Source organism: Cololabis saira, chromosome 11 (genome assembly GCF_033807715.1).
Source record: "Cololabis saira isolate AMF1-May2022 chromosome 11, fColSai1.1, whole genome shotgun sequence".
In the NCBI taxonomy this organism is placed as follows: Eukaryota; Metazoa; Chordata; class Actinopteri; order Beloniformes; family Belonidae; genus Cololabis; species Cololabis saira.
The window spans coordinates 12,862,540-12,887,642 of NC_084597.1; the positions used below are offsets into that span (position 1 = coordinate 12,862,540).

At 41.5% G+C, this 25,103-nt stretch overlaps 1 protein-coding gene across 3 annotated transcripts in view; it reads left to right on the forward strand.

The window, feature by feature from the left end:
• The window catches only part of ntng2b (netrin g2b), a 112,601-nt gene that overhangs the window by 22,014 nt on the left and 65,484 nt on the right, over positions 1–25,103 (forward strand). For all 3 annotated transcript variants that reach the window (XM_061733752.1, XM_061733753.1, XM_061733754.1), the window contains exon 3: positions 939–1,582. In XM_061733752.1, coding sequence (XP_061589736.1) covers positions 939–1,582 — 644 coding nt within the window. The remainder of the gene's footprint in view (positions 1–938; positions 1,583–25,103) is intronic.

The following is a 25,103-nucleotide window of genomic DNA, read 5'->3' on the forward strand; positions in this document are numbered from 1 at the left end:
AATAATTCCCTTAGTTATAGCTAATATAGATACATGCAGCATGTGTTTGCCTTCATTAAAAAATTTTTGCCGCTCCAGACATATTTGTTTTTTGTGTTTTTGGTCCAATATGGCTCTTTAAACATTTTGGGTTGCCGACCCCTGGTCTAGGTAGTACAAGAAGGACCTTCAGCGAGAATGAGAGGCATTTCTTAGAGCAGGTGGAAACGGGCACGTTGAGCTCTGGGAGCCGTGTGAATAATCCTGTTGACTTTTAGTTGCGGAGCAGGGCAGCAGCTTGAAAGACTTGGCATCACTGGAAAAGGAGGATCAATTCTCTGGAGCTAAAAGTGCAGCAGCACTTTGCTGTCCATGCAAAGACAGTGATGATGCACCATCCTCCTGACCTTCAAACTTCCTGTTGCATTGTTAAACCAAGTTTACTTTTAATATATACCCGGTGCCTTAGAGAGCACTCCCTCAGTGAGGCTCATATGTTCTTTTTAGTACAAAAAAAAAGATGTTTCTATCGCTATTTTAGACATTCTTTGTAAAAACTTTGCAGATTAAAGCCTCTGCGAACTGCATTAGAATAAAAGAAAATGTCCACACAGAACCTAGAAGGAGAGGAGGCAGAGATACGTTTCAGCTGCCTTAATTATAACGGCACTTACTGCAGTGGGCACAAATACATCGCAACAGCATTTCTAAAACAAATGAGCCAAAAACTCTGCTTCTGTTGTCTTGTCAGTTGAGACTTTCGAAGATGAAATACATTAAAAAAAAGCCTCTGCAACATTGATGATTAAATTTGCACAACACATGTTCAGCATGCATCAGCCTGTTTGTCCTATAGAGAAAAACTGCTGTTTTTTTCCCAGGAGATTCTTTGAACTAAATCACCAAGTTACTTTGAACTGTACTGACACAGTGCTGCTTTGTGTGACTCTTTATTTTAGGAGAACCCATATCTGTGTAGTGACGAGTGCGATGCCTCCAACCCAGACTTGGCCCACCCTCCTCAGCTGATGCAGGACCGGGAACGGAATGGCTTACTCACCTACTGGCAGACGGTCACATGGAGACGCCACCCGGAGCCCCTGCTGGCCAACATCTCCATGTCCTGGAACAAGAGTCTGGAGCTCACAGACGACGTCCACATCACTTTTGAATATGGCCGACCCACAATCATGGTGCTCGATAAGTCCATGGATCACGGACGCTCCTGGCAGCCGTACCAGTTCTACGCTGACGACTGCCTGGAAGCTTTCAACATGCATCCCAAACGAGTACGCGACCTGTCGGCCGCAAACATCACCCGGGTCATTTGCACGGAGGAGTACTCGCGCTGGGTCGGCTCCAAGAACGACAAGAATGTGAAGTTCGAGGTGCGGGCGCGCTTTGCTGTGTTTGCAGGCCTTCGACTGCAGAACATGGACAACCTGTACACCCGCATGGAAAGTATGAAGGGACTGAGAGACTTCTTCACCTTCACCAACCTGAGGATGAGGCTGCTCAGGCCCGCGCTGGGCGGCACCTACGTCCAGAGAGACAACCTGCTCAAGTACTTCTACGCCATATCCAACGTCGAGGTACCCGCCAGGTGAGGATCACAGCTGACTTCGAAGATCTCACTTTTTTTTTGACAACACTCATTCAAAATAATTCTAATATTATTATAATAATGATAATAATAAAAAGAGTTTATACGCAAAATCTCACTGCAGCTGCAGCTTAAACTTGTTTCAGGATCCATCCATTAGTCAACTGACTAAATATTAAAATAGAAATAGTGAAGCTTGTCTAAATGTGGAATAAATATTAGGATAGGGTTGGAGTAAGATAGGATAAGGTGTATATATTCTGCATTTTAGCCTTAATTATAAAGACAGTATCTTAACAAAGTGTCTAAAGTACGACGGAGTATTAGGGCCAAACTAAGACAAAAAAAATTGGAAATTACGAGAATAAAGTCATAATATAATGAGAATAAAGTCGTAAATTTACCAGAAAAAAGTCGTAATGTTGCGAGAATAAAGTCGTAATAGAATAAAGTCGTTATATAACAAGAATAAAGTCGTAACATTACGAGAATAAAGTCGTAATATTATCGAGAATAAAGTCGTAACATTACGAGAATAAAGTCGTAATTTATGAGAATAAAGTCTTAATATTATGAAAATAAAGTGGTAATTTATGAGAACTCTAACAGGAAGAGCAGTCTTCTCCCTGTGTTAACATTAGTAATATTGAGCAGTATCTGGTGAAGTTATATATATAATATATTTAATATTACGACTTTATTCTCGTAATATTAAGACTTTATTCTCAAAATATCACAACTTTATTCTCAAAATATTACGACTTTATTCTCGTAATATTATGACTTTATTCTCGTAATTTTACGACTTTATTCTCATTATATTATGACTTTATTCTCGTAATTTTACGACTTTATTCTCGTAATATTATGACTTTATTCTCGTAATTTTTTTGTCTTAGTTTGGCCCTAATACGCCGTCGTACTAAAGCTGTTCCATGAATGAAGTAAAAAAAAAAGGCATGCCCATAAATGTAGCAAGTGTAAAGTCTTAGAAACCGCAAATGCTTAGATAAAGAAAAGCTCTTAACTTTTGTATTGAAGTGCAGTATTGTTAAACCACTCGTAGCACTTATTTTTCAAGTTGAAGATACATTCAGACCTGACAGATAAAAATATAAGTACCCTCTCGTCTGACTTCCACATCCACACAGCCACCGTGATCTGAGGGTTTTTCCAAATCACCCCACCCTCCACCTGAATCCTGCTCTGCCTGTCACCGGCCTGTAAGAACAATGATTAATGCCCAAACAGTGTGTCCGCGGTGGTCCAACGTAAACCCCCATCCACATTCTGCTGGGGGAGTCGGGAACCCTTACACGGCAACTTTGTGACGTTGAACGATGCTTGTGCCATCATGCACCTGCTTAGCGTCTCCTTCCTTTCAGAGTTATTATTCCAATCAATACGCCAGGCTGACATTTGAATGGTATTTAACATCCTTCTTGGGATGGCGTGCAAGGGGAGGAAGAAGGCATGAATTTGTGTGTGTGTGTGTGTGATGAGGGTTGCTGAGCAAGTAGTGTGTGTGGGGTGGGGGGCTAAAATGAGCATCTGTTTGAACGGGGCGTTGACCGATGTGGGTGTCTGTGTATGCGCATGAAGAAAAGGTGTGCGTTTGTGTGTGTGGTGGGGGGGGTGCTTGATGGAGTCCTGAGTGGTTGCTGACACAGCACACGTACAAACACACACAAGCAGCCCTCTGGCAGTGTGGAGAGGCCCTGCAGGTATTGATCACAGCCACTTTTCAGGCTCAGCACAGAATCAGAGAGAGGGAGAGATCAGCCCCGGTACCCAGGGGCTGGAATCAGTCCATCACCTGGCCAGAACCTCCACCAAACCTAGCAAAATCGTTAAACAGCCACGCTAGTTGGGAAATATTTGCTGCTTGTTCCTATTTAATAGCCCTCACCTGTGCAACATCTAGGGCTGGGCGATATGGACCAAAAGTCATATCTTGATATTTTCTAGCTAAATGGCGATACTCGATATATATCTTGATATTTTTTCTGTGCCTTAATTGGGGTTTCCCCCAAAGTTTTATAGCATAGCATCTCTGTTAGCATCTCTGTTAGCTTCATTTTTTCTGAGGCAAACCCTTAAAAAAACAGTCAGTTTTAATACAAAGCCTCGTGCCAAATGTCACACAATATCAAAATGTATAAAACAAATGAAATAAAAATAGACTGCCTGCATATATAGAATAAAAATGCTTCTTGAATAAAATAAAACAAATATCCCTTTCCTGCATAACAATTAAATTAAAATACACTGTGCAATTAATACAATGTAGACAGTAACAGGCAGACTTTTCCACTGAGGTTGACAGTTGTGCAAATAACAAAACATTTGTGCAAATCTCAAATAAAACATTCAAGTCAATTTGTCACAAAATAAGCTATATCAAAATCATTAAAAAATTTTTATTTTTTTTTTTAAATCGATATAAACGATATTGTCTCATACCATATCGCGTTTGAAAATATATCGATATATATTAAAATCTCGATATATCGCCCAGCCCTAGCTGTACCCCTTTGCTTTAAACAGCCCCAACAACGTCATTGATTCATCCATTTAAACTTTATTAATACTTATTCATTATAAAAGCCACTAGGATTTTCTTTTCCTATTCGCATGTGCTTTCAGAAAACTCATACGTTTTTCCTTTTCATTCACCTGGCGATAGGTTCAGTGTGTTTTGGATCTGGTAACAAAGGACCCAAATTTAGCCCAGCGGAGATGACTGAGGCCAGCCCGTCTTCCGCCCCGGCCACCCTAACCTCCCGTAATATTATCACTAATCAATAAGTTATTCTAGGCATCGAGGAGGGATATAAGGTGATAGGGAAGGGAAGAGGAGGGGGGGGGGGGGGGGGGGGGTCCTCAACAGTACAGTACAATCAGGACCGTCTGACGCTTACGGCTGGGAAATTGATTCTGGAGAGCGAGGCGATTAGTCAATGTTCCCTGGACAAAAGGCTAAGCTATTTCATCTCCTCTCATCTGGCCTTCGTAACATATTGGGATTTCCAATGCTTAAAATTTGAATAATGAATATTCCACTCTGCCGGTGCTCCGGCGGGGACAGCACACTGAGATGGGTTTTATATGATCAAGACCGAGTGGCAGTGTACCACAGGTCGCCACGGTAATGAGATATGCTGGTGTTATCGATGGAGAGAGGCTTGTAGTTACTTCCTGGCTGTATTGTGTGTCCCCGGGCCTCTGGCTGTGGCTGTCTGAGTGAACCCAGTTAAAAGTAATTATTATTACTTGACTGCTCTTAATGGTCTGAAATGAGGCGGCACAGACGCAGCAAAACAAGCCCCCCCACCCCACCCCCCCATCAACCAGCGTGGATGCTGCCTCTCTGGGACAAGTCCCTATCTGAGGGTGAACTGTCAAAGTGAGAGGCCAGAAACTAAAAAGGGGAAAGTTGGATACTCAGGGATAAATAGTGCTGCCGTATCAGTAAATACGAAACCTGATAAGCCTTTTAGTGCAAACACAAGCAAGCCGAGTTTGATGAGAGGCTGGATGTAAATTTAGATCTGTGGACGCCATGAAAACATGCAGCAAGCTGGATGTTGAAGGGACAGGTCAGCTGGAGGTGGAGCAAATAGCAAAAGGTGAAACAGCGGGAGCACAGGGAGAGTCGCACTAGGTGGACTATATGAGAATCTAGGGCTGGGCGATTTTGGACAAAAATAAAATCCAGATTTTTTTCTCTGAAAACCCGATTTTTGATTTCGATTTTTTTGGTAAAACTACAAAAGACAAGGGAATAAATTGTTTCAAATATTTTCTCTTTATTTTTAAAGAAAAATAGCAAACAAATGTCCCTATTGGGAATGAAGTGCAATTGAAAGATGCTGTAAATCCTCCTTGAGTTTAGTAAAGTGACAACATTTACAATTTTCTTGACCAAACAAAGATGACTAGACGCATGCAGCCAGCTGCAAAAAAGGAAAATCGATTTTCCGATTTTCCTTTTTTTAACATCGATTGTGATTAATAAATCCGATTTAGATTTAAAATCGATTAATCGCACAGCCCTATGAGAATCAAAAGTATTTATTACAATATCAACTTTAAACAGTCTCTATTTTACATTTAGAGAGTAGATGCCAACTGTAGATTTGTATATTTCCATACTACTGATGGGCCACGTGAAAGCTATCTCCAGCCATCGAAGATAGAGTAGCAAACCTTCCGCTCCATCATCATTTACATCAGTGAAATCATATTCACCGGGAAGCCTCGCTCATAAGCAGGGTTCTCAAATTCCCCGTCATCCACTGGAGCTCCATCTCTCCTCCTCTGTCCAATCTGTCAGCCAACCTGCCGGACTGTGGCGTGGGCTATAGTGGGCCTGTATAGTCTGCATTACGGATTAAACGTGAGGTCGTGGATTGGGCCTTTCTAATGAAAATAACCAGCAGGTCGTACAGTGGGTCTTTATAATGGAATAAAGGAAAGGCTCCAAGCTCAGGAAGAGCCAACTAAGTGGATTAAGGCCAAGAGGGAGGAATGGAGATGGAGCAGGACGAGGAGAAAAAGTCTGCATTTGTTTCTCTCTGTCTCTCTCTCCTGGCTCATAATCTCTGCAGCATCAGGTTCACTTATGCTCGACTTCTAAGTTTGATTTAATTTACAGATGGGTGAATATGACGTTCAAGAGAAGCCAAGTGGTCTGAGTGTCTCTTACTGTCCTGTATCAGTCAGCTAAATCAAAGGAAACAAAAAAAGTTCGGCCCATGTGCTACATTATACCACTAATAATCTTTCCTGTACGTTGAACAGCATCCCCGTATGCAGCAAATGAGGTAATAGTCACATTTAGACTAATATCTGTTGTATCTTTGGCACAGTTATGAGTCAAAATTCATACTTAGGCTTCAGTAACACCCTGCATTAACATGCATCCTGAGTAATCCCGACACAAAAGGCCAGCGTTTAGCATGTGTGTTCACAGCTGGTATTTAAATGTGTAGAAACATGAGATCAGATCTGACCTTCCTATCCAATATGCAAATAAACACCCATTTCCATTCTGAAAACACCAAACAGGTTGTTATTTTTAAAACCGAAGGCAGTAGCTGGAAATAATTAGGCGTAATTAAAAATATATTATTACTAAATAGTTTAATGAATCAAAAATGGAAGAAGAAACTGGAAATAACAATAGAAGAAGACCTGCTACAAACTTTGTAGCAAAGTGGTCTTTCATGCACAACATTAAATCAAATTACAAAAATTAAATAAAGAATATTATTTTACCAGGTGATTAGGTATCCCGACCAAGCCTGGCGAAGTGTACCAATGCATTTCATGAAAATTGTATCTTGTGAAATGGTGGTAACCCTCCCGGTAGAAATGGCAGCGATTGGGAGGGTTACCACCATTTCCACCGGTACAGAATGTACCGAATCAATCACAGGCCACGTTCAGACTGCAGGCAAATCTTATTCATATCTGATTCCTTCTCATATCCGATTTTCAGGGCTGACTGTCCACACTGTTTTTAGCAAGTGTCCAAATCGGATCTGGCTCTGTTCAGACTGGGCCCAATCATTGACTGATCTGACGGGTTGCCGTAGCAACGACGTCGGAGCGGAGGCGTCACCCAGCGCGTGTATTGTGTGAAGTGATGTAATTGCGACATCAAAAACAATAACAATACGTGCGTCCTGCCCACCCGATCAAAGGTTATGGGGATCCTTTATTTATTTATAATTTTATTTTTCCCAAAATATCTGTACCGTTTCTGATTGGGTCGGCACTGCGCATCATTTTTAGACACAACAATGAACGCAAACCGCAAAAGTTGTGTTTCGGCGGAGGGACCCGGCGTCCCAGCAAAATGAGAAACAGAGAAAAGTGTTCAGAACAAAACCACCAGCAAACTAACAAACCAACCAACAAAGCTCAGAGTTAACAAAACGAACCAGCAATGAACAACTGGCAGCCCCGCTCTTTAACCTCCTGATGAGCTGACGGGCTGCAGGTTCAGGCTCACAGCGCGACTGAAGGCTGATTTATGGTTCCGCGTTACACCAATGCAGAGCCTACGGCGTAAGGTACGCGGCGACCCGCACCGTACGTGGAAATGCGGTCTTTTTTTCTGCTATTAAAACATGATTTGTAATGTGAATTTGCAACACTCAAACTACAAATAATAGTTTAGATGAGTAGCTCCACAACTGGAAATGGGCGGGTGGTTTGGAGCGTCTGGGACAGTCATATCCGATCTGAGTGTTTGGAGCTGTTCAGACTGAGACGCATCTGCCCAAATGCGATATGGATGGGATATGAAACTACCTCCCGGAGGTGGTTTCGATCTGTTTTGCAAAAATCGGATCTCATGCGGTTTGGGACTGTTCAGACTTCAAAAGAGTCATCCAGTTTCAATCTGGATGGGCTAAAAATCGGATATTGGCTGGCAGTCTGAACGCGGCCACAGTTGGGTTTGTGTGGGCTTTATGGAATGACTCATACAGAAGTTCCAAAAAGCCATCTTTAATAACAACCAATTTGACTGCAGAACTGCTAATAACACCTTGGTTCAACGAGTTTTCAAAGCAAAAATGATAACAATTGTTCACTGGCATTCCTACTGCACTGCACACCTTTTCAGATGTTGATGCCATTCTGCTTGACACTCACCTACGTCACATGCTTTATTTCCTCAATTTGCCTATGCAGTGGCATCCAAAGACAGTTTCTTGTGTGTTGGAGTCATCCCTGAAAGTTGAATCCACCGAAGAGGAGAAAATAAGATTCAGCTCCTTCTTCACCACAATGGTGAGGTACACTGACCACATGGTGTCCGTTATGGACAAGCTGTGACTGGCACAGAAGTTCAATAACAAAGCACCACTCAGGTTCAAATCGGGGAGGCCGTTCCTCCCAATCACGCCTCTCCAGGTATCACTGTCATTGCCCACGTGAGCGTTGAAGTCCCCCAGTAGAACAATGTTGGAGCACTATCAAGTACTCCTCCCAGGGACCCCAAGAAGGCCGGGTACTCCGCACTGCTGTTCGGCCCGTAGGCACAAACAACAGTGAGAGACCTTTTCCCGACCCGAAGGCGCAGGGAAGCGACCCTCTCGTTCACCGGGGTGAACTCCAACACATGGCGGCTGAGCTGGGGGCCTATTAACAAGCCCACACCAGCCCGCCGCCTCTCACCATGGGCAACTCCAGAGTAGTGGAGGGTCCAGCCCCCTTCAAGGAGCTGGGTTCCAGAGCCCAAGCTATGTGTGGAGGCGAGCCCGACCATCTCTAGACGGTATCTCTCAACCTCACGCACAAGCTCCGGCTCCTTCTCCCCCAGCGAGGTGACATTCCATGTCCCCACTGTGAGGGTTTTAGTCCAGGGGTTGGGTCATGGCGGAGTGGCCTCGACTGCTACTCAGACCACGTTGCACCAGCCTGTCACGGTCCTTCCTGTGGGTGGTGTGCCTACTTGAAGGTGGGCCCACATCGCCGTTTCGGGCTGAGCTCGACCGGGTCCAAACCAACCAATAAGAACCAACCAAGTTCAGACCTTGCATTAGTGTTGGCTTCTAGTAATCGGATTTCAGAGCAAGCCTTTCAACACGAGGTCTGAACAGGGTCTCAGACTAATATCTGTAGTACCTTAAGCCGGGCATACACTGTGCGATATTTTAAATCGTATGAGACTGCCCCATCTCACACTGCACGACTAGATCGCGGAGTTCAAAAGTTCACAGCCCACGATTATGATGATCGGATGCGACCCGTCTGCTCACACTATACGATCATAATCCTCCCGTCGGACCTCTCTGTACTGGAACTCGAGGCCGGTTTTGGGGCAGGGGTAGGCTGTTCCAACCCAAACGTGCGTCCTGCCCACCCGATCAAAGGTTATGGGATCCTTTATTTTTTTATAATTATATATATATATATATTTAAAAAAATCCCAAAATATCTGTACCGTTTCTGATTGGGTGTGTGCACTGCGCATCATTTTTTGACACAAAGAACGCATACCGCAAAAGTTGTGTCTCGGCGGAGGGACCCGACGTCCCAGCAAAGTGAGAAGAGAAAAAAGAGTTGTTCCTAACAGCAGACAGCACACACACTGAAGGCTGATTTATGGTTCCGCGTTACACCAACGCAGAGCCTACGGCGCAGGGTACGCGGTGACGCACACCGTACGTGGAAATGCGGTCTTTTTTTGCTATCAAAACATGATTTGTAATGTGAATTTGCAACACTTAAACTGCAAATAATAGTTTTTTACGTGTCATCAGAGATTGCGCATGCTCTCTGCGAAAGGATGAGGCAAATCGGGTCGCAGCTGCTTCAACTGTGCGATTCCTTCACGAGGAGCGACCAGGATGTCAAACACGTTTGATTTTCTTGCGACCTCACGATTTGTGATCGGGAGCTCGTCGTGAGGTGTTAATCTCTCGTCGTTACCCCACGTACACTGCACGACGCACGAGCAACGATTGGGTCAAAATCGGGCCCGATCAAAAAAAAGTCGCACGACTGGAAAATCGGCTCAAAACGAGCCGATAATCACACAGCGTATGCCCGGCTTTAGACACAGTTGTGGAGCAACATTTACATTTAGATCAAATCTGAAGTGAACGCAAAAGGCAGATTCAACTTTTATTGAAATTCGGGCTGGACAATTGTGCTTGGACCTATTTAAATAAATATTTTTCTAAGCTATAAAAATGGGCATCCCTGCTGAGGCTGCTGCCCCCGCGACCCGGGAACGGATAAGCGGAAGAAGATGAGTGAGTGAGTGAGTGAGTGAATAAAAATGTTCGACCAAAAAAGATTTTAAATATTGAAATAAAGAAAGGGCTATCTGAGCTTTAAGACCTGATTTATTCTAAGATAAATAATAATTCAGGCTCAGTATCATGTATTCAGTTAGTGGATGAATTTTGAGTGATGTGAAACACCGCCGCAGCTGTCTTCTTCTCATCATACGGGCTACTGCAGGAAAATGATGCTGCTGGTGTTTAATGAATGTTTAAAGGCTCCCGTCGTCTTTTGCAGCGAACAGTTAGTGCCACACACTTCTCTTGCGCATTTAAGATGCTGGAATAAATTAGTCGTGCTGCTACCTTTTGCTGCCAGAGACTACAGATAAACTTTATAGCAGACAGCGGCTTGAACAACACACACTTCTCCCACTCAGTTGCGTGCCTCTGTTTAAGGTGCTAAAATAAATTAGCCGTGCTGCTACCTTTATTGCCAAGAACTGAAGACAGCTTTTTTTTCTTTCCTTTGATTATTGGCTTTTGCAAACAACCAAGAGGCGATGCAAAACAACAAAAAGAAAAAAAATTGTCATTTCAGACAGCTGCAGATCACATGATATCCAGAAGTTGAACAACAACACACACTCAAGTTGAAGAGGGTCTAACTCACTGAATTAACAAAATTGTTGATTTAAAGTAAGCAGACTTGTCCTCAGTTGAAGAAAGTCGCAAGATCTGACAAATATGTTTGGATTTCTTACCCGGGACAAGCATTAATAATATTAACACTAATACCATTATATTCGACAGCACAAAGCACTGCGGTGCCGTAGCTCTCTGGGCTTAATCCCTAATTACACTTGGTGAGCTCAGTCTTGTCTAAACATACCATTTCTCACTAGCAACTACTTCTTTCCAAGCAGTGAAAATCAGTTAATGTCTAAGGAGGAATAAAACAAGCTTCCCGAACATTACTGATACTCAGGGTGTTTTTACATGGTTGTGTCATTTCATGCCTGCTTGATTAATTTATCCGTCATCTGTCGGCGTTTCTCTCAGTGCCATCTTGGCCCCTGCTGATGGAGCTAATTTGTAGAAAGGTTTAAGCCAGACATAGGCGAACTACGGCCCCCGGGCCACATGTGGCCCGTTAGGCTTTTTGATCAGGCCTGCCGGACTCGTCCAAATTATAATAAAAACCTTGTTCATTTTCCACCTTTCCCTGCAATGCCCATGTTTCCCCAATAAATGGCGCATGCGCACTCAAACACATTGACCGTTGTTGGAGTGGCGCGTATTTCATTTAGTTTCATGTCGCCATTCAAGCCCCTTCTGTAAAAAAATCGCGCAAAACAGTGTCTCAGAGAGCCCACGGTCAGGATAATCCATCCATGATTTTGCGAGGTTTAACACAATTACACCATTGATCTTGAGTATCTCGTTGAGTAATAGTATGTTTTGAAAGTTGAAAGTGTTTCCATTCATTTTCTTAATAAATGTTGATTTCTTTAACTGTGTACCTTCGATTGAAAGGTATTAAAAACAGAAATAATCTCCAGGTTGGGTAAATCCAAATACGTACACTATACTATTTTAATCTTACTTTTTCTTCCTTCCAGTATTGTGCAAAATAGTGTGTAAACGCCATATCTTGCATATTCCTTGAGAAAAACTTATTAACTAATAAGGGCTATTTTGCATATTTGAAAGACAGTCCTCAGTGCAAATCTGTTAATAAATCGGCTTGTACATTTTTTTATGTGTTCTTACTGTGCTATGAGGTTTGCACACACTACATGCAACGCTTTAGTATATCCAGCCCAAACACTCCATGCAAATGCTCCTGGCCCCTCTGTCTTTCCGTGACACAATGCAGAGTCGACAACGCACAGGCAGAGCAGTTTTTAGGAGTTCTTTTTTGTTTAGTTTTTTCTGAGCGTTCATCTTTCTTGCAGGTTAAAATCAACGAAACGAAAGTTCTTGTCTTCATCAAATAGTTCAATTTCTTGTTTGTAAAATACTGCTGTAGTCATGAATATTATCCAAAATGATCCCCCAAAAAATGTTCTTCCAAAGCTTTCTTGAAAGACTCTTTAAAAGCAAACGTATGCAATAAAATCCTCATTAATTTTCAGACTTTCTTTACTCTGCTTCTGAGCGTGTGGCTTGGTACCACCACTTTATAAAATTCAAATCATAAAAGTATTAAAATGTGACTTGGATCTATTTGAGCTGTACTTTGTATGTGCAAGGATCCACCAATCCTTGCAATTTCATTTGCTATTACTAAATGCCCTTAATATCTTTATTCTAAACAGATTATCAATATTCAGTTGACGTCTCTGTGCATTTAGACCTCACAATGTCTTTTCTTGCACTGATGAAATATCCACAAACTTCAATTATGTGAACTGCAAATAACTGGATAAAAATCCATATGGCTTGTATTTTAATACAAGTGAATTCTGCTTGTAAGATCAGGAAGGGCATGCTGGGACGCAGCGCAACTTTCCCATCAGCCATTCTTTAATTGCTGAGCTCTTTTGGATTGGTACGGGGTTTTCATTTCTTTCATTCACCTTGCAGATGTCAAGGGAAATCTTATCTCGAGTGACCATCTGCAAAAGTTCAATTAGGCATCACTGCAGAGCCTTTGGGTCAAGGTTTGGGATCCTAATGCGGGACACTAACACGAGATCTGAGACCCACGTGAAACGTTTCAGCAAAGGGAACACTGCGATCCTCAGAAAGTCGGTACATCCCTCATAGCACGCTTTGATGGCAAGGTCGTCGAGGCCTCCGTCCCGTCCATCTGATCCCCCAGAAACAGCAGGATCTCCTGAGACCCACGCATGAGTGGATATGCCACAATCCTGACGGTTCAGTCACAGCAAAGGAGATCATGCACACCTGTCAGTTCCAGTGTTGCTGGTCGCTCTTACCATAAATAATTGTTCATATCACATATAATATGGCAGCTTTCTCCATAAATTTGTGAAAGAACAGTTCTTTGGGTTGTTTTCTTTTTTTTTTTTAAAAGCAGCACCTTCTGTTGTTTCAGTGCGGATTGTTTTGATTTGATTTGATCTTTATTCATCTTGAACAAAACAATTAAAAAAACACCATACATCAACAACAATAATAAAGCACAACCAGTTTTGTTCAAGAAGGGACAGGAAGAAGCAAATGCTTATCTAGTCCGGCCCCTTCTTGCAATATAAGAATCTCCGATATATAAAAGAATAATAATAGCAATAACAATAATAATAATAATAATAATAATAATAACAACAATAATACAGTATATACCCTTCTTCTTGACATATAAAAGTATGTCAATATAAAAGTAATTAAAAGACAAGTTAGTCAATAATAAAAGTAGCTAAAACGAAAGGCATCAAGCACAGTAGAGAAGAAAAAAAGTCAATGAAAAAAACCAAACAAAAACAATCACCATAATAAAAGTAGCTAAAAAAGAAAGAAAAGCATCATGCACAGAAGAAAATAAGACAATGCAAAAAAATAAAATAAAAAATCATGGTCATTATAACATCAAATGTTGGTAGTTCAGTATGAGAATCTGCTTATAGCAGCGTTTGAATAGCCTGATGTTCTTGCAGACCTTCACACTTTCATCAAGATTGTTCCAGAGTGTTATACCATACACTGAAATGCACATCTTTTTCAATGTAGTATGAGCCATTGTCTGTTTAAAAGTGTGTTTATTCCGTAAATCATGAAAACCATCTCTTTTCCTGAATAATCCTGAATTCCTGAATAACACCAGAAAACCCTTGTTATGTTGAAAATGCGAGTTCTGATCATCTTTAATTCTTATTTTATCAAACGTTAGAGTGCAGGAAGACCTATGAGCACAATAAAAGCTGAGTATAGTGAGTATTTAAAAAAAAAAAAGAAGTGCAAAGATACAATTAAAGTGCAGCCCAAACATAGTCATTCAAACTTGCTAATCTGCAACCTTAAGTCATCCTGATTTGCACATGTGCAGTGACACTGCATCCGGAGGGGAGAACTAATTAGGTCCTGAACAGCTCTCGGTGGCTAATCCTTCTGTTACAAAGGCTTATTGTTGTAGTGGAAGCATGAATGACGGTGACGGCGCAGATAGTGTGGAATCTCTGTGGCTTCTGGGCTTGTCCATCCTCTCCACGAACGAACACGCAGAAGAACAGACGCCTCCCCTCTGCTCCCTGTGTGGAGCCGCAAGCCTTTTTGTGCCTTGATTGGCTTTTTAGGGTGACTCTGACTTTGGAAACTGTCAGACTATTCTTGAATAACACTAAAGTTTTTTTTTCTTCCATGTCCTCTGCAGAGTGAAGGTGAGTGGATTGGAGGTGCAAGCCTGGATAAAGGGGGAGAAAACAGAGGGAGGCAGATGATGGATTAACTCCTAGTTTCAGGGGACTAGCTAGGGTGTGTGATTTTGTGATGAATGATGTGAGGTGTGATGCTCGGTAAATATTATTCTCCACTTCACAGGGCCACCACAGAGCAACCTACATATTTGAAAACTTCCCTGTCGATTCTGTTGGATGAGAAAACCGCTTTGCACTTGAGTTTTGCCATTTAAAAAAAAAAAACTTTTTTTTTTTTCCCTTCCCACATGAAGGAAATATTCCAGCATCGCTTGGTGCTGTAACTCATCTTCAGGTGGCCCCTCCCACCACATTTAGACTCCGCCCCTCCGAGTTATCTCCCTCTGAGGCAAGACGAGGCTCGGAAACAGATCGCTTTTTAAATCATTCATGAGCACTCCCTAGAAAAGAGAGGCATGCAGAACGCAGAGGAAACGCAATGAGGAATGTGTCATTGCTCCTCTCATATGCAATGATTTATGACGCGATGGTTGTAACTGATTTGATAATCAGAGTTTATTTCCTCTCAGAAAGAGGAAAGTCAAAGTCAGCAACTTTGCCTGTTTTCCTCTTATTTTCCGTCTTTTGTTTCACAGATGAATACTTATTTTCCATCCCCGCCCTATTCAGTCGATTTTTCTTCTCTGATCCCACCTTCCCTCCCTCCTTTTACCTATCCCATTAATATCCCTTTAACAACACAAATAAAATAAAGAGTTAAGTGCTTGCATGGGGCCTTTCCTCCCAACTGGTGAGAGGGAAATCTCTTGATACTGCAAGCATGCTTTAAAGCAGAAAAGCATGCTGGGAAATGCAAGTGGGACAACATGAGGTGGAGGGAGGGCGTCCTTGGAAAAAATGGCTGGTTCTCAGTCAGCCACATTAATTAGCATAGCGTTATTAAAGGGATGGCATGATCAAAAACATCCTGCCATCTTTATCTTGACTGTCGTTACAAGCATGTTGACAGGTTCTGATAAACAACTCATCAACTTGAGGCTGAACGTGAGAGAGAGGGAAGAGCAGCTCACGTGTGTGTTAATGAGAAACATAGCAGCTCATCCCGTCATCAGTCACTTTTTGATGTCAGACACTTTCACTTGTGCTGCAGTGCTGTCCCACCAGGGGCTGCGGAGACATGACAGACAGCAAGTTTTCAATGCAGCTAAACAAGTCACCAGGGGTATTCTCGCAAACACAGAGCTGAGGATAAATGTAATTAACCACATGGTTAATTAAAGATCGATTACCAAGTATAAATCCCCCAAAATTATTGGCACATGAGCTGATCATTTTAAGTGATTTTTTTTTTGTCTACGCTACCTTGAAAACTACGACGGAGTATTAGGGCCAAACTAAGACAAAAAAAATGGAAATTACGAGAATAAAGTCATAATAATACCAGAATAAAGTCGTAATATTTTGAGAATAAAGTCGTAATATTTTGAGAATAAAGTCGCAACATTACGAGAATAAAGTCGTAAAATTACGAGAATAAAGACATAATATTACCAGAATAAAGTCGTAATATTTTGAGAATAAAGTCGTAATATTTTGAGAATAAAGTCGTAATATTACGAGAATAAAGTCGTAATATTACGAGAATAAAGTCGTAATATTAAATATATTATAAATATATAAATATAACTTCACAAGATGCTCAATATTCCTCATTTTAACACAGGGAGAATACTGCTCTTCCTGTTAGAGTTCTCATAAATTACCACTTTATTCTCGTAATGTTACGACTTTATTCTCGTAATATTACGACTTTATTCTCGTAATATTACGACTTTATTCTCATAATATTACGACATTATTCTCATAATATTACGACTTTATTCTATTACGACTTTATTCTCGCAACATTATGACTTTATTCTCGTAATTTTACGACTTTATTCTCATTATATTATGACTTTATTCTCGTAATTTCCTATATTTTTTTTAGTTTGGCCCTAATACTAGTATAAACTGAGCTTTATCTGAAGATTCAGCTTTATTTTTTTTAAAGATCAACAGATTTTGTTCTGCTTCTTTAGAAGCACAAGTTGTTTAAAAAAAAAAAGGAAAGCGAAGCCCGTAACAACGAGTTATACAGTCACTCATTGTGGTTTCCAAAGAGATTCAATGTACTTCCACTGAAAACTTGTCGATTTGTCAGTGTATTCTATTATTTGTTCCTTATTAATTATCCATCCATCCCTTATCTTCCGCCTATTTGAGATCGGGTCTCGGGGGCAGCAGTCTTAGCGATGAGACTCAGACCTCCCTCTCCCCGGGTACCTCTTTCAGCTCCTCCGAGGAGATACTAAAGCTTTCCCAGGCCAGCCAAAAGATATAATCTCTCCAGTGTGTTTCTGGGTCTTCCCAGAGGCTTCCTGGAGGCCCAAAACACCTCCCGAGGGAGGTGTCCAGGAGGCATCCTCACAAGATGCCTAAACCAGCTCAACTGGTGCCTCTCGATGCGGAGGAGTAGCGACTCTACTCCGAGTCCCTAGTACCGAACTTCTCACCATATCTCTAAGGGAGAGTATATTATACACTTAGGGCCTGATTTACTAAAGGTTTGCGTGTGTTAAAACGTGTGCAAACTTGACAGCACCCGCAAACCAAAGTGCCAGCTGATCTACTAACAGCGTGCAAAGACGACTGCGTCTCTGAAATGCGCAAAATTGCACACGCAATTCAGTTAGTACTTTTGCCCTGATGAATAATCAATATGGGGCGTACCCGGCAGAAATCCTAAATACTGGGAGGGGAAGATGCAAATTGCTCCATTTACCACGCGCAATGAGATTTACCAAGCCTGAAAGTAATTGCGCGTATTGTGATTGCGTCTGTATTTAATACGTTTGAAAGGAAGGTGCTAATCTGCTGCTGCTGTTATTGTGGCAAGGAGGCGACATCCAAAATCATACGCAGAGAGAGAGTCTTTATTCTGCTGCATGCTATTTTAAAAATGGTTGCACAAGTTTTATTAAAGGCCACTTTTTCTTTAGTTTTCCGCCTTATATCTTGCCGCCTTCTTTTATTGTGCCCCCCTCCACTCGCCCACAAGCAGGCCAAGCCTTTGTGCCAAAACTTTGTATTTTATTGATTATTTATCTTATTGAACGTGAAATCATCCTTCGTAAATTACATTTAATTAAAACCCGTGCTTATTAATCACAAAACACAGGTTAAACATCATGACCAAATCCGCTCCGACCCGCTGTGTCAGGATCAGCGCAGAGACTGCAGCTTCGCCTGAATTATGGTTCTGCGTTAAATCGACGGCGTAGCCGACGGCGTAGGGTCGCGGTGCAGTGTGCGTCGCCGCGTAGCCTACGCCGTCGGTTCTGCGTTGGTGTGACGCGGAACCATAAATCAGCCTTTAGTGTGCGCTCTGCGCTGTTCTGAACACTTCTCTTCTTGTCTTCGTGTTATCAATTGCGCACGCAATCTTAGTTGATCACCCGCAAACCACGCAACAACAGCACGTGCAAACTTTTTCAGTGCACACGCAATTTAGTACTCTTTATTTAGGATCTTAGTAAATCGAGCCCTTACAGTATATCAAATATGAATCTTTGTTCGCAGAATTCAACAAGATTTTTAATTATAAGTAGACTGTAATGTAAAAAAAAAAATCATTGCTACTGAACATCATTTCTCACTCCCCAAGTTTTCAGCCCTTGTACTAATTGTCTTGTTAAGTGCACTGGTGGGTTTCGCAGCTATCCTTTCCTCCTCCTCTTTTTTCCCCTCCTCCTCTCCTCGCCTGTCCCCTGGCCTGCGGCCCGGGTAGCTCTTCTCTTGCTATGACTAATGATGTTCTATAAGTCTCAAGGTTTTAGTAGGATAATTATATTAACCCCTGTCCTCTGGATGATCCCAACTCAACTCCTCTTCCCCAGGCATCCTCCCTCTGCGTGGTCTCCCTGGAATTCAGCTTTAATACACAGGAGTGGGTATAAAAGAGCCTACTCTGCAGTTGTATACAAATGTGGGTTTTGTATTGGCATGGGTCTGTGTCTGTGAGTTTGTACATGAGTTTGGGGGCTGTATATGAGACCTTTTACAAAATATTTCTTAACTTGAATAAATGGAAACCCAGTTGTGATGAACTTAAAAAAATTAGATGCATGGCTCAACTTTGGGCCTACGCGATTAAGTCATAGATATACCGTTCAAACTCCTTAACCCAAAGTTTTTTTTATGCGTTAGGGAACCTGCAAAGATCCATAACACCCTTAGGGAGATTGGAGACACACATAGCAGGAATAACCTCCCAACAAACCCAATGTTGTCCCAGAGTTTCCGCGTCTTCATCACTTTTTCATCTCTCCCGTCGCCTCCCTTCTCCCATTGCGACTTCACCCTCGTTCATATCTTCAAGAAGAGGATGTATATGTACCCCCCCACCCTCCCCTCCCTACTCACACCCAATTTCCTCTCACCCCAGGTGTTACTCTGCAGTGGTGTTCATTAAAACACATTCAGCAGCGGTAAGGACTCTGCAGGGAGGTCTCACTCTAATATCAGTTACGTGGGGATCTCAGGATGGACTGGGCTGGATGGAGCGAAGCTGGACGCTCTTATTGCAAGAAAATGTGTGACCTGTCTGGTCCAGTATGACACCATCAGATGTTTTTCATCATGCACAAATATTACAATTCTATCATACAGGGTCTTAAATTAACACCTGCAATGTGAAAAAATGTCAGTAAAATATATCTTTTGTGGTTGAATTAATAAGCGTCACCCTTCACAGTGGCCCGTGACTTCAGAGTGTGGATCTACTCAGAGGTGATACGGCTCAGCAAATGTTATTTAAAGTACAATAACTTTTCATTAGTATCCTGGGGTGGAATTGCTGATGTGGGGCTTTTACACAGCATCTCATTTCCGTCTGTATTCTAAAGATAGATATACACAGATGGATGATAAACTAAAGAACCTCCCACTGAAGGTTTGTGACCTTGTTTACTATGTCCATATTGCTAGTTTTTGCTATATCATAAGCAAATTACCTGAAAAGCAATCCCAAATCTAAGCATTTGTCACCAAGCCCCTAAAAAGGATTGTTCTCCCTCAATTTCCCAGCCTCCAAAGCAGATTTACACATAGAACAAAAAGCTAATTCTTTATTTATTTGTAAATTAATACATTTAAATTCTTAAAGAGGAAAAAAATCATTGATTATCATCATAGAAAATGACACTCCAGGACACACATGCTCAATCTGGTCCTTCTGGGTTAAGTGATCACCATCACTACGGGGCGTTTCCACCACTACATAACAACAACAACAACAAGTCTTAAAAACAAGGATTAGACGGCCAAGGTTTAATATGTAACAAATCAAATTAAGTAATCTTATCAAGTGAGATTTATCAGAGTGGCTAATCAAGATCAAGGTTTATCTAACATGAACATCACACTAATAACCATTTTATAATGTAGGCTGTCCAAGTGCCTGTATTCCACCATAATCATAATAAGATGTTACTTCAAGTTGGAAATGAGTCTATGATAGCAGAATAACTTCAGATTTGAAACAAGTTACAACATACTGTACACTGTACCAGCAGCAAATGGTAATAATATGACCCACTTATGCATTTAATTTATATATGAATCATTAAAAACAGATGACCTTTCCAGACTGTATTCCCCTACGACATACAATCTTTCATCTGTCAGAGCATTTACAATCTAATTTGACAGAAAATAGCGTTTTAGGCTGACAAACTAGTAATTTAATTTCTCTAAGTAGGTGATGGCATGAAGGGGGTATTTTCTTTAAAACTGCTATTAAATTTACGAGGTGTGAATCGTTTTAGATGATGAAAATGTTCCCCTCTCTGGCCCTCATATAATTCACCCTACACGGGACACAATTTACATTTGATATTCATTAAAATGCTACAGTAGATCTTAAGCAGATGGTCTGCATCTTATTGATTTGTATAATTATACATTGCTGAGAAATAAATGAAATATATTTCAATCACGGACGACCTCATGAAGCCACTTTAAAGGGGACCTATTATGGCATCTAATACCTATTTTAGGTATTCGGGATTCTGAGTGGGCGGGGCTATGATAATGAGGCTCTGTGCTGATTGGCTCCCTGACGCAATGACGCGAATGACGCAATACACCACTATGAAAAAATGGCGGAAGTTCCGGCAGGCGGAGTTAGTTGTGGGCGTGGTTTCACGCATCGCTCCCGTCGTTACGTAACAAAAGGGAGCAGAATCTGAACGGCTCGTAGAAGTCACATCACACTGGATGGCTCATCCGGGCGGCTGTACAGACACTGCAGAATTTGGTTGCTTTCCTCCTTCTCTGAGTTGGCAGGCTGAGGGGAGACCACTTTATATATGTTAAAGCAAGAAAAAACGTGTTTTTCATAATAGGTCCCCTTTAACCATTTGCATACAGTCGTCTTCAGGATACGTTGTCCAGTTTGAACCTGGACATCCAAACTACTCCTGTGCCACAAGCTGGCATCATTCAGAGCAGAGTACTGTACTTTAACAAGCAGAATAAAAAGGGAACAGGTGCAGAAAGGTGAGAAGTGAAGAGTGGGGACCGACTTATATATGCACAGGTCAAATTACATGAGTCTAAAGTTACATCTATTGTCTTGAGGCATTAAGGGATCATTTTCATGGGGGAAAAGAAATCAAAAATGACATTTTGATCAATAACTGTAAGGTGAGATTGAAATAAAAATGAAAGAGGACAGCACTGCATGGTAAAACTAACAATCAGCAGACGAAGATCTAAATGGCTTTGACTCTATCACATATATCCAAAGAAGGAACCCTTCTTAGGTCTGAAAGACTGTTCAATGTGCTCCTCAAAATGTACTTCTTTCTTGACATTTATGGGAAAGACAGTAGTAAACAGTGTCTGAATCCATTTAAAAGTGCAGGAGTGATCACCTTGATGCTGGTGCGTTATGGTGAGAATGCTGGGTATAATCTGATTGTTTTAGACTGTGTCTCACCTGAAAAGAGTCAAAATACAGTCATGTGTTTGCAGCGTACAAAGCCCTCATTGCAGCACAGAATTCAACAAAGTAATTTTTCTTAAAAACCTGTTTTTTGTGGGAAAATTATGTATAAACTGATAAGGAAGCAAAGATTAGAATCAGCCATGAACCTTGAAAAGGACTGGAACCTGTCCACATCTTAGATAATATAAATTACACTGAAAAATAATAGTTTAGTATTCTTCTATCTGTAGTACTTATTGCTATCTGTAGTTTGTTGCTCCCCCCCCCCCCCCTTTTTGAACTAGAAAATAAGAAAACAAACGAAAGATATTGATATACATGCACTAGGAATGGGTGATATTTTACCGTTCACGATAAACCGTCAAAAAAATTCCCCACGGTAAGAATTTGTCATCTCACGGTAAAAATGATAAATTCCCGTTGATGATGTTTTTGTGTAAAGTCCAATTTATGGTTCTGCGTTACGTACGTGAAGGAAGGAAGGAAGGAAGGAAGGAAGGAAGGAAGGAAGGAAGGAAGGAAGGAAGGAAGGAAGGAAGGAAGGAAGGAAGGAAGGAAGGAAGGAAGGAAGGAAGGAAGGAAAGAAGGAAGGAAGGAAGGGAAAAAAGAAGGAAGGAAGGAAGGAAGGGAAAAAAGAAGGAAGGAAGGGAAAAAAGAAGGAAGGAAGGAAGGAAGGAAGGAAGGAAGGAAGGAAGGAAGGAAGGAAGGAAGGAAGGAAGGAAGGAAGGAAGGAAGGAAGGAAGGAAGGAAGGAAGGAAGGAAGGAAGGAAGGAAGGAAGGAAGGAAGGAAGGGAGAAAAGAGGAAGGGAAGAAGGAAGGAGAGAGCAGGAGGAAAGAAAGAAAGAAAGAAAGAAAGAAAGAAAGAAAGAAAGAAAGAAAGAAAGAAAGAAAGAAAGAAAGAAAGAAAGAAAGAAAGAAAGAAAGAAAGAAAGAAAGAAAGAAAGAAAGAAAGAAAGAAAGAAAGAAAGAAAGAAAGAAAGAAGGATAAATTCCCGTTGATGACGTTTTTGTGTAACAAACATGGCGGATCTGAGAGCGAGATAGATTTATAGTTAAAAAGATGGAGTTGAATTGGTATTTTTTTTATCGCCATTTTTATCGTTATCGGGATAAATGCCAGAAATTATCGTGATACATTTTTTAGTCCATACCGCCCATCCCTAATACATGCACTAAAGAGGCTGCAAGATCAGCATTTAATTTTAAAATCCCGGGTGACAAGACCCTAATGTAGAAAAAACCTGGATGTTACTCCTCCAGGTTGTTTGAAAGGCCAGCAAAAACAGCATACAGCTGGGCTGCAACCCATACCTGAACTGTTTCAATAAATAGCTCTGTCACTTGCTGCACTCCTGAAAACAGTCCTCTGAGGTCTGAACGGGAGAACAGGAAGTGCTCCAGCTCCATTATTCAGCTCTTTGGTCCTGTGTATACAGTGAATTCTTCATAGTGGGTACGTCAACGTGGAGCTTAGCTGCCTTCCGTGCGTCACGTGAGGCCGCTCAACCAATCAGACGGCCGTCCGCGGGTCTGTGAGCCAGCCTGGCATGCACACCATAACCATGTACTTTATGCTGTGTAAATAATTAACTCGCAAGCTCGGTCCCAAACCATCTCTTTCTCTGTGCCCTTACATTTATACCGCATTAAAGTGCAAGATCACAAAATGAAGAACATATTTTGACTCGGAGCAAAATGTCATAATAATAATGACAATAGATAAATAAATAATGAATAATCAGAGAAACACACCAGGGAGGTCAGAGATCCACATCCTCTGCAAAGTGCACACACACCATCTACAAATGCACGCAGGGTGTAGATTGCAAAGATGATGGAGGTCATTCCCCCGCTTTGAATAATTTAAGATGTCTTTTTTTGCTTGACGCATCACAAAGTTTTTTCGAGAGCAAAAAAAAAACAAAGCATCTAGTGACTTTGACAGTCAATGAGCTTAACAAGTGAAAGTACTGTGTTTGCAAGTGCTATGTTACAAGAAAGGTAGAAACAACGTTGTGCTTTAAAAGGAACCCTGGCTATTAAGACATGTAGGTCTTAAAAGATAAATGTTGGTATCAATTATAACAATGTGATATAAAAAACCTTGTTGATGTCTTCGTTTTTATAAAATTTGAAAATATAATTTAACTCGTAGGTCGCCATTGTTGTTTACATTCTGGGTAGTGACGTCAGACGGTGGCTCCTGCTAGCCCCCGTCCACTGTTTTGACACCCAGAAACAGATGAAAACACAGCTAAACAGGTGACGGCGCACCAGAAACACAGATCAAAACACAGCTAAGCATTAAGGTGACGGCGCACCTACAAAAAAGTAAAAAAAAAAAAAAAAAAAGTACCGCACCATAAAGCATGAACTATAAAAACACCATAAAACACCATAGACTAACAGACCACACGTTTCAACTAGCAGATAACCGATGCTACAATAAAAACCCCAGCCAGATCTGGCGTCATTAAATCAAATAAAGATGTTCTTGCCTATTTGACGCGAAGTCTGCGTCTCCCGTTTCGTCAAAGTCCCGGGCCAGTCCCCTCAGCCTCTGGTCTGTCATCAACGCTGGACACAGCTACGCCGTCTACGCCGTAGGCTACGCCGTGGGCTCCTGCGTAGTCGGCGTAGCCGTGGCTCTATGAGCCCGCAGCGCTCCGCCATCCGCTCTCGCCGACGCTGGGATGGAGCCGCCGGTGGGAGGATGCACGTTTGCACGTTCGCCCCCCTAAAACCGGCCTCGGGGCTGGGTCCAAACGTGTGGTCTGTTAGTCTGTCTGAGTTTTATGGTGTTTTTATAGTTCATGCTTTATGGTGCGGTACTTTTTTTTTTTTTTTTTTGTAGGTCCGCCGTACTTTTTTTTTTTTTTTTTTTTTGTAGGTCCGCCGTCACCTTAATGTTTAGCTGTGTTTTGATCTGTGTTTCTGGTGCACCGTCACCTGTTTCTGGGTGTCAAAACAGTGTACGGGGGTTAGCAGGAGCCACCGTCTGACGTCACTACCCAGAATGTAAACAACAATGGCGACCTACATGTTAAATTATATTTTCAAATTTTATAAAAACGAAGACATCAACAAGGTTTTTTATATCACATTGTTATAATTGATACCAACATTTATCTTTTAAGACCTACATGTCTTAATAGCCAGGGTTCCTTTTAAATACATGTGGAGACAAAAAAAAAAAAACATTGAAAACGGAGAAAGTACAAAATGAGTGAAACAACAGGGAAGGAGAATTGATTCAGGAAGTGTGAGGTGTTTTTTTTTTTTTTTCTGCAGTTCACATTAGATAAAAATGGATAATGAGCTCGGAGGGATGATTTGTTATTAAACTGGCATCAGTTCTGCTTCTAATGTGAAAGAGTGGGAGGAAC